The sequence below is a fragment of the Scaptodrosophila lebanonensis genome, unplaced genomic scaffold, assembly GCF_003285725.1.
Source record: "Scaptodrosophila lebanonensis strain 11010-0011.00,11010-0021.00 unplaced genomic scaffold, SlebRS2 tig00000072-arrow-pilon, whole genome shotgun sequence".
Lineage (NCBI taxonomy): Eukaryota > Metazoa > Arthropoda > Insecta > Diptera > Drosophilidae > Scaptodrosophila > Scaptodrosophila lebanonensis.
Genome location: NW_022060558.1, coordinates 910,942 through 921,522, shown reverse-complemented (window position 1 = coordinate 921,522; position 10,581 = coordinate 910,942). Strand labels below are relative to the sequence as shown.

At 36.3% G+C, this 10,581-nt stretch overlaps 1 protein-coding gene across 1 annotated transcript; it reads left to right on the top strand.

The window, feature by feature from the left end:
• The first annotated feature begins 566 nt into the window (after positions 1 to 566).
• LOC115625488 lies at positions 567 to 1,340 on the top strand. Its single transcript, XM_030520538.1, has one exon. The coding sequence runs from the start codon at positions 610 to 612 to the stop codon at positions 829 to 831; it is 222 nt and encodes a 73-aa protein (XP_030376398.1). The 5' UTR covers positions 567 to 609; the 3' UTR covers positions 832 to 1,340.
• Positions 1,341 to 10,581: the final 9,241 nt, after the last annotated feature.

Genomic DNA, 10,581 nt, shown 5'->3' with positions numbered 1-10,581 from the left:
TTGAGACAGCTACTCGTATTAGCTCTCAAGAGACGAAAATCTGTTGCAACAAAATAGAAGTATGTTATTATTTCTTTAACAAGTTCCCTTAATTATCCAAATTCTAAACTCAGCTATTATACTAATTCGATATTTTATAGCCCTTTAGAGCTTTTCAGCCCATTCCAATTTTTTTCTTTTCGAATCAACTTTGCTGGAGTGACCCCAAATAAAAAGGGAATTGAAATAAATATAAATATAATATAAATGTGAGTATGATATTATATCGTTAACAAGTTGCCTTAATTATCATAATTTAAACTCAGCCATTAAACTAATTATGTATTTAATAGCCTTTTAGAGCGTTTTAGCGTATGCCCTATTTGTTTTTCTTTTCGAATCAACATTGCGGGAATGACCTCACTTAAGGCAAATAAAAAGTGAATTGAAATAAAAACAAAATAGCGTGTTTGCCAGGCACTTGTCGCGTGCTTTCTTTGTTGGTCGGTCATGGCGTCTCAAATAAAGCTGAAATTATCAGTGGGGGTCTCATTCGTATAAAGGCGCGCGCGCTATTCAGTCCGAAGCTGTACGAGTTCGAGGCACAACAAGAAAACACAGATTTCAAAAATGTTCAAGTTCAAGTCCGTGGGCGAAGTATTCAATAATTTTATGTGCCTGTGCGTCACAATTATTTGGGTGCAATGCAACTTTATAAATGCCATGCTCGACTTTCTGCTGCTCTGCGTGCCTTTGTCGCTGGTGCGTCCTCGATTGCCCGACAGTGAGGAACGGCCTCTGGTAGCGGAGTGCACACTGGGTGCAATAAGTGCGTGGCTCTTTGCGTTCTGAGCAATTAATGTGAATGACGCACTTACATCGTCAGATGTCGAGCAATTCTATACGAGTACAATCGGAAAGCCAGGGGGTAGCAAGAAATTCACGTTCGCTTCGAGAGCAGAGATAAGACTAATCACATCACTGTGCATTATTTATGGCATGGCAGGCAACATGCCACGGATTTCGTCACTAAATCTAAGCAACTAATTATATATGTACATTTCATAAAGCTCGCCCATGGGGTCAGAGCGTGCCTAAAAAGTTCAAGTGGAATAATCAAAAGTTCACAGCCCATTTGCACCTATTCTGAGATAATGCATCAGCCTATACTTTAATCTTAAACTGTTATCGAATAGACTCATCTGTATATACATATTTAATTTAATTTTAGTGATTGATAATGTTAACTATTTAGTGCTCTTTCAATTTTCTAGTTTCTAAGTTTGTATAAAAAATTATGCGAATTAAAAAGTATGTATGGATTGAGAGACTGAAAGACTTCACAACTCAAACTGCGTAAACTCTTTGTCCAAAAATATAACTTAGGCCGACTTCCTGCCTATGAGGTGAAGCTTATAGAGATTTAGGTATAGTCGTCAACGCTGACGATTTCAAGACATAGATGCTGACAATTCGATGATGATTAATGGCTGTGGTGGTTTTGTGGAAGGGAATGTTAATTCGGAGTGTTGAGTTAATGATATGAGGTAGCTCGGAATGGTGAGGCCTGCGCTGAGAAGCTTAGATCATTGCTAGACAACTTTATAACTATAATAGTGCTAGTTGTTATAGGATTTCTAAAATCTTCTGACATTGGTTTTGGGAAACTACAATACAACATGCAATTGGGTTCTATAAATTTAACAAATGATTTGGAAACAACAAGCAAGTCACTATAAAATATTGAACAACAATTTGTCATAAAAAGTGTAGATACTTCGTATAGTAGTGTAGTAAACGTTTTCACAGTACACTGTCAAATACAAAGAGAATAATTTCCGAATTACTCCTTTGTTTATTTAAAATTTATCGTCACACCAAAATCTGGAGCAGTATTCTACAATAAAGCTGATAAGCGATGTAAATAATGAATTGGTAGTATAAAGTTATATGAAGCGATTTGGAAGGCTTGTTTATGACGAAAAAATAAGGCGAGATCACCTATAATAGAGATATCGTCAATTGTTAATTAGCAGAGTTGTAGAAAACATGGCTACTTTTTTAATTGCAGATTTATACGGCAAGAAAAGCAAATAATTTTTTTTAATTGGTGTTATAAAGTTAAAAATGTGATTTGAAAGGCTTCTTTACGACGAAAAAATAATCACCTATAATAGAGATATTATTTTTTAAATTCAGATTTATTCGATAAAACGAACGCTGCTAATAAAATACATTAATAGTCTTTCATAAATGTAGGGATCTTTAGTGAGTTCCCTACGAGTGAGTAAAAATCTGCTCCAGAAACTCCGTCAATAATAAGTACACCACACGTCGTCGTTTTAATCAATTGAGTACAATATTTATTCATGTGCAAATTAAATCAAATTAAATTAAAGTTTATTCATAACTTGTTCACAACGTCTGCTCGCTTCCGAAGTCAAACTCTTACTCCTAAAACGATATACTTTCTTAGACTACCCTGGACTGACCACCCCGATAGTCCGATGATTATCTGCTGGTTCAAGAGCTGCCAACCCTACATTCGGCCGTCCTGATTCATTATTCGACCCGAATGATGGAGACCACATTTTCATATACTCTGCCAGCGTATTGGTCTTTAATGGCCCTTCACCATCGCCCACTTTCTCAACAATGTACCGGCCATGTCTTAGTTTACGCGTCACAACATAAGGACCCAAGAATTTTCCCTTCAGCTTCAATCCGGCGCCAAATTGGGTACGCTTGATAGCGACCATATCATTGACTTGGTACTCTTTTTCTGGCTTTCGGGACTTGTTGAATAACTTGCGATTTTCATCTTGTATTTGTGCTATGTTCTCTTTAGCTGTCTTGCGAATATCTTCTTTCTCCTGCTGCAACTCCAAAATATACTCTTCCTCTACAAGCTTTTCTATATCACTGTCATACTTGGTTCTCATTTGTATGCCTGTCAGAATCTTAAATGGAGATATCTTAGTACTTCTCGGAGGGGTGGAATTTATAAACGATTGTACCCTACCTACATGCTTGTACCAGGCTTTCGGATCCTCTGCGCAAAGTTTGGTTAACATAGTAGTGACCACCCTATTAATTCGCTCCACCTGTCCATTACCACGCGGCACTCCTGTCGCTATCAGCAAATGTTGGATACTCTGTTCCTTACAATATTCCTCAAACACGTGTGCAGTAAATGCGGTACCTCTATCGGTGATCACGCGCTTTGGGTTTCCAAATACTTCGCCCTGTTTCTGCAACTTGTCAACCACCTCATCGGCGCCTGTACTCTTTGTTGGATAAAGCCAAACAAATTTAGAAAAAGCGTCGACAACTACTAAAACGTGGTTATATTGTTTCCTAGTCAACTCCATCGGTCCGATATGGTCGATATGATATGTTTGCAAAGGCTCATCAGATTTGTCGATTACATTCAAAAACCCTTCTTTCTTTCCAAATTTCGCGTCACTCACAATGCACTCTACACAAGACTTAACAATCCTATCTACTTTCCCTAACAACTCTGGAATAAAGTATTCTCGCTGCACTAAATCGGTAGTTCTTTTAACACCAAAATGCCCTTGACGATGAGCTGTCATTATGATTTCGTTTTCCATCCTGGTTGGTATTACAATCAATTCCTTAACTGGGTCCTTGTGCAAGATTTCATACTTCAAATAAAAGTCGTCGTAAGTACCGGACTCTAACACTTTACAAATTGCTGCTATCCACTCATCCTGACGCTGAGCTTGCTTTATTCGGTGTCTTAGTGAATCTGCCAACAATAAACAATGCACTCTACTCAATGCATCGACGTGTTTCATTTTTGTCCCTGAACGATGCTCAATTTCATAATCGAAGTCCTGCAGAAATATGGCCCAACGAGATACCTTCACTGGAACATCTTGCTTCTTCATCGTTAACGCAAAAGCATTACAGTCAGTAACGATCTTTATCTTTCTACCAAGCAAATAAACTCTCCACTTCTTAAGAGCCTGCACTATAGCGAGTACTTCAAGCTCGTATGAAGGATACTTTTCTTCAGCTGGGGTTGTCTTACGACTCATATATTCTACCGGGTGGAGACTTTGGTCCTCCGAGTCCTTTTGTAAGAGTATGGCACCATACCCATACATACTTGCATCGCAATGAACTTCTGTATAGCCCTTCTGATCAAACAGTTTTAAAACAGGGGAACAGGATAAATAAACTTTTAACTGATTGAATGCTGCTAACTCTTCCTCGCCCATTTTGAAACAAACATCCTTCTTCATCAGATTTGTCAGTGGTCTGGCAACGACAGCAAAATCCTTAACAAATCTACGGAAATAAGATGTGAGGCCCAAATAACGTTGAACTTGTTTCCGGTCTCTCGGAATTGGAAAGCTTTCAACTGCCGAAGTCTTCTCTTTAGATGGTCTTATTGTTGAATTTTCTATTATGTAGCCCAAAAAATTCACCTTGCGCTGTAACACCTGAGATTTTCCCCATTTAATGCGCAATCCTGAAATCTCTGCGAGGCACAATACCTTCTCTAACTTTCTGAGTCCTTCTTGCTCATCTTTTGATGGAATAATGATATCGTCCATATATAGGATCAATGTACCGTCGTCTATCAATGGTCTTAGAACAGCAAATATATACCTCATAAAGACCGGGGGTGAATTAGAAATCCCGAATGGTACGTAATTAAATTCATATTGTCCACTTTGTGTGACGAAAGAAGTATATTTACGAGAATCCTCATGTACCGGGACATGAAAGAAACCATTAGACAAGTCCAATGTAGTGAAAATACGTCCTTCTTGAAGTTTGAGCAAAACATCATCAATTAACACCATTGGAAAATTGTCGCGAATTATCTTCTCATTAAGTTTTCTATAATCGCAGCAAAGTCTTTTTGAGCCATCCTTCTTGGCGACAAGCACCACAGGGGAAGCGTATTCGGACACACTATGTCGAATTATCCCCTCCTTTAACCAATCCCTGATCTGCCTATCGACTTTCTCATTGTCCACGAAAGGTAAACGTCTAGGTCTTTGACGGACTGGTACTTCATCTGACAATATTATTTTCATTTCGACAGGGCTTCTTTCTGGTTTTACTGGGCTATAATTTTCTACCAATCTCCCTATTTTTGACTTCATATCACGGTTCAAATGCGACAGCTCTATTCCTCGTGAAAACTCTTCGATAACATTGGTAGACAGTATTTGACGGAACGCATTTTCCAAATCATTTATTGAACTCGCTGATTCTGAAGGCCTGGTCCCTTGAGTATCACTATGTTGAGTGAACTCTAAGTCACGGCTTCCCTTTGCCAAACTACTGCTAATTGCTTTTTCCGATGAACTGATTCCTTCCATAACCTGGCACCCTTCACTTGTCGAATGAAAGAACACTCCTTTTTTTCCTATGCTCGCACTGACAAAATCGAGAACATCACTTCCGATCACACCTTCGTACAGCGTATCATCGTCACGGACTATGTGAAAACACATTTCCAAAGGAGCATCGTCCAACTTAGTGACCACATTAAACGAACCCAATGTATAGATTTTCTTGCCTCCTATTCCGATCAATTCTTTTACATCATTTTTCAATGCAACTGGGAAAATCTTTCTGTAAACTTTCTCGCTCATCGTACAAATATCGCTGCCAGAATCAAACAATGCAGTGATCTCTATATTACCGATGGCAACATTTTTAAAAGCCCGATTGAAACTGGTCTGAGAAAATTGCTGGACATTCGACATTTTCTTCTCCCTTTCCATTCTTGGACCTTTTGCTTCGCATTGATTTGCCTTGTGGCCTAGCTGATTGCAATTGAAACACTTGACGGCATTTTCTTTGCAATCCTTTGCAATATGGTTGTTACCTCCACATTTGAAACAACGCCTATTGTCCTTGATTTGAATCGAACTATTCTCAAATTTTGATTTTGTCTTTAGTGTACTTCCTTGATTCGAACTGATCTTTTCATAAATTTTAAGTTGCTCACGAAACTCCTTGAAATTGTTTGCTTGGTATAAGCAGCTCTTGTTTTGCTTGGTATCTTGAATGCCTTCAATAATATATTCAATAATGCTTTCTTCATCTAACTGGGATTGACTTGCCAAAGTACACATACTATAGAAATATTCAATTAAGCTTTCCTTATGACTCTTCTTCCTATTTTCCAATAACTTATGGAGCTGCTTTGCTGTTAACTTTTCACTAAATTCACGTTTTAGTGCTTCCTTCAGAGAATTCCAATCATTAATACCGGATTGACTACTCAAAAATAATTTCGCTGCACCTTTTACTAATGTCCTGCCATAAACAAACTTTTGTAAATCATTCCAATTCACTGTTAAAGCATTAAGTTCAAAATCATGCAACCAATCATCAACTTCCGGAGAGCCATTGCCAGTAAATGCTAAAAGGGAATCTTCGATGTCTCTTAATGTGAACGCCATATTTACCGAACTATCCACTGCTGCTTCGTTTACTGGATTTAAAACTTGAGCGTCTTCTGTCTGTTCGTCCCCAGTTATGTTAATCGTTTCTTCATAAATAGATTCCTCGTTTTCGTCTTGATCGAATCCAAAATAGGACAATAGTCTTTCCTGTAAAACTGCTTTAGCGCCTGAATGCTTCAACTGTAACTCTTTCAATTTTTCCTTCAACTCTGCCACTGTTAAGCTTAAAATTTCGTCGCGTTGCATATTACAATATTAGCTTATTTTAAAGTCTGTGAATTAAATTTACATTAAATAAAGTTTAAGTTGAGTCCGCTTGCTTAATTTGCTACACCATGCATTTCTTCTATATGATCAATACTTGCGTATACAGACATCATATGTGAATACACACAAACAGATGGTGCTTTTTCTTCTTGGTCTTCTTTACGTCGTTCGCAGGGAATACAAGCCGCACGTGGCCGTGCGAATGGCCACTGGTATTGTTCGTCGTCTGTTGCTTTCCTCTATGTTCGCAATGCGGGCGAAAACGAATAATGTCGGTTTTCGCCTTTCTTGGTCTGTAGATCCGTCGTTTTCTCCTTTCCTTAACGTTCGCTATTCTTTCGTTCGCCTTGCACGAAAACGAATAGCGTCGTTTACATCTTCTTTACTCTTTACTTTCGTTGTTTGCTGATTTCCTCTACTTTCGCAATGCGGACGAAAACGAATAATGTCGGTTTTCGCCTTTCTTGGTCTGTAGATCCGTCGTTTTCTCCTTTCCTTAACGTTCGCTATTCTTTCGTTCGCCTTGCACGAAAACGAATAGCGTCGATTAAGTCTTCTTTGCCTTCTATTTTCGTCGTCGTTGTGATTTCTCTCTGCTCTGCTTCTACTGTTTGCTACAGTACCTTCGTCTTTGCGTCGTACTGTAGCCTCGTCGTATTTTAGCTCTTCGTCGTTAGCTACTTCTTCGTTCTACACTTTGGACGAAAACGAATGGCGTCATTTTACGTCCTCTTTACTGCGTTTAGCAATGCTGATTCTCTGCATCTGTTTTCGTCTGATCTTCGTTGCGTCGTTCGTGATAATTTCACAATGTTGCGCAAAACTTAGTGGTTGGCAACTTATACATACACGTACACACACATTAAATGCTTCATTTGTACAATTTCTTAATGTTAATTTATAATTTGCACATTCACTTGTGGTTCTATCCCGGACGAGCCCCCAAAATTGTAGGGATCTTTAGTGAGTTCCCTACGAGTGAGTAAAAATCTGCTCCAGAAACTCCGTCAATAATAAGTACACCACACGTCGTCGTTTTAATCAATTGAGTACAATATTTATTCATGTGCAAATTAAATCAAATTAAATTAAAGTTTATTCATAACTTGTTCACAACGTCTGCTCGCTTCCGAAGTCAAACTCTTACTCCTAAAACGATATACTTTCTTAGACTACCCTGGACTGACCACCCCGATAGTCCGATGATTATCTGCTGGTTCAAGAGCTGCCAACCCTACATAAATCTACCTGGATACTTATACCTAAATATGAAAGCTTAACCTTGACATTATTAGCATCTGTGTGATATTATGTATGGAAATGATAAATATGAGTTATCCGAGATACCCCTAAAGACTGAAATACATACATAGATCGACTTAAAGATTCCTATTCTGCACAGCATAACAAATTTAATTTGAAGGATTTGTAATCAGAAGCATATCGAATAAATCCTTAAAGTCGCTCACGGCTGAATCTTGTTTGTGTCTCTTCGTCAAAGTTCTTCGTATGACTTTTTTTGAAATTTCAGTGCGGTTTTTTCCATTAAATAGAAAAGGCAAAATAAAAATATACGTGTTTTTTGGTTCTTTGTGATTTTGTATTTTTTTTTTGTACAGAAAACGCTGTGTTTTATTTTTACATTAATATTGTTTCTGGGGTCGAAAAATGACTGTAAAGTAAAATTTAAAAAAATAAAAAATTATTCATTTTATTAAAGCTTAATGCGACCCCACATGTTCGCATTTTCAGTTGTACTTTATATAATTAAAAGAATTTAATACAGAAATCATCTAATTTGCTTGCATCCCACGAATCACGGAATTGGCCCCAACAGTGATCATAATTTCAATTCATTCGATTATTTCAGTGTAAGGGTTAAATAAAATAAAACTGACATGTGGAATAATAATTGTAAATACATTTGCTAATGATTTTTTTATATCCACATATCACTTATTAAATTAGTTTTTTTTTTATTACATACATATATTCGATATGTATACCAGATTCGTTGGACACTACATTCTACGTTTGAGAAATACATTTAAACAAATATGTATTAATATTATCATTGAACTGCCGGTAAAATGCTCAGCCAATACCATTTCAAGTTGAGATGGCATCATCAATGTGGCAAGAAAAGATGTTGCGCATTTTGTTGCTGTTGTTTTGATTTATCCTGCCAGTTTTATCTGTGGAAGTATTGTATAACATTTTGTGTCATGTTTGTTTAGCTGAAAGTAAGTTGCATTTATTTAATTTCATGTCTGACCCAATTCTGTCATCGTTGCCATTTTCCTATTGTATTTCATTTCAATTTTTCTATCGCACCGAAAAAATCTCAGTGTGCAGAAGAAAGAGTCGCAAAAAGAAATTTTAATTAAAAAATGCTCAACGCAAGAGCAAGTGTAGGAAAAAAACACGGCAAGCTAAAATGTCATTTATATCAACTTTCATATTCTCCATGGACAGTTGCCAGTTGACACAAATACACAAACACACAGACCCACACACAGACAGACAGACAGACAGACACACACACGCACATACATAGCGCAAGTCCTGCCTCACTCCTTGGCTTCTTATGTCCCTGTCTTCAGTTACTTTCGTTTAACTTAACGCTTATCTTGCGTTGACATACCTTGTCATTTGTGCTGTCTTCGTAAAATATCAAATGAAATTTATTGCAACAAGAAAATACATTCTCGGTACACGAAAATAGACAAGAATGGTGCTGGTGCTGGGGGTTTTGTGTAGTTGGAGTGGGAAACTTTGAAATTTTAACAGCAAGGAGTTGATAGTTTTATTTATTTTAGATTTTTCATGAGCCACTCTATAGATTGAGCACTTTCTGTCCGATAGCAGAAACATTTTACTTGAATCTGCAATTTTTAGAAATTAGCATCGTTACTTCCATTAAAAATTGAAATATTGAAATATTTGTTGAATTTGATTTACACATAAATACTGAACAGAATATATTTGTTTATGCATGCATCATTGTGTATGATAAAATTTCTCAAATGAAACTTTAATATAGTATGTTACCTAAACAAAAATATTTCACAATATAGTCTTAAACTGTTGCTGAATTTGTAAATAGAATTAGTAATATTTAGTTCAGTTTCTAAACAAAAATAATTTGTTATTAAAAAAAAAAAAATATTTGCAAACTTGTAAACACTTGTCGAAAGTATAAATATTAGTCTTTTAATTTGCAAAGCCAATGAATAAATAGATATTATTAATAAATAAATATTTTTATAGCTTGTTAACAATTGTTGAAAGAATACTGCATATTAGTCCATCAATTGGTAAAGTCAATGAATGAATAGATATTGTACACGTTGAATTGGTCAGTGGTAATTATTGGGCACGTAATAACTATCAGATAGTTTACTATATGTTTTCTACACTGGCTAGAGAATGTGGACCTCATAGATAAAGCTATTGAAACTACATATAAAAAACGCAAAACTTTCTAACAACCAAACTGAGATTTGTATTTACATAACCCACCCTGTTTCCACCTTAGTTTCTGACGTATAATTACACAATTAATGAGCAGGGTTTGGAAGTCCTTTTAAATAATATTGCCAAATACATTTTCCGACTTGTTACTTTTTACACGAAAGCACCTTTCAATGGTCATCCGACACAATGCTTAGTAAAACCATATTCAATTACAGATTTAAATATACAAGTAAATAATATTCAATAATATCTTTCTCATTAAAGTGTGTTGGACCATATTAAATTTTAATATGCGCTCACTTTAAATAACAAATAGTTAAATGTATAATATAATAGTATACTTGTATATGTAAAATATTGTTCTCAACTTTAATTAGTTGTAATATACTAGAAATACATA

Coding starts and splice junctions, on each gene's coding strand:
- LOC115625488 (XM_030520538.1), top strand. CDS start 610: ATGTTCAAGTTCAAGTCCGTGGGCGAAGTATTCAATAATTTTATGTGC.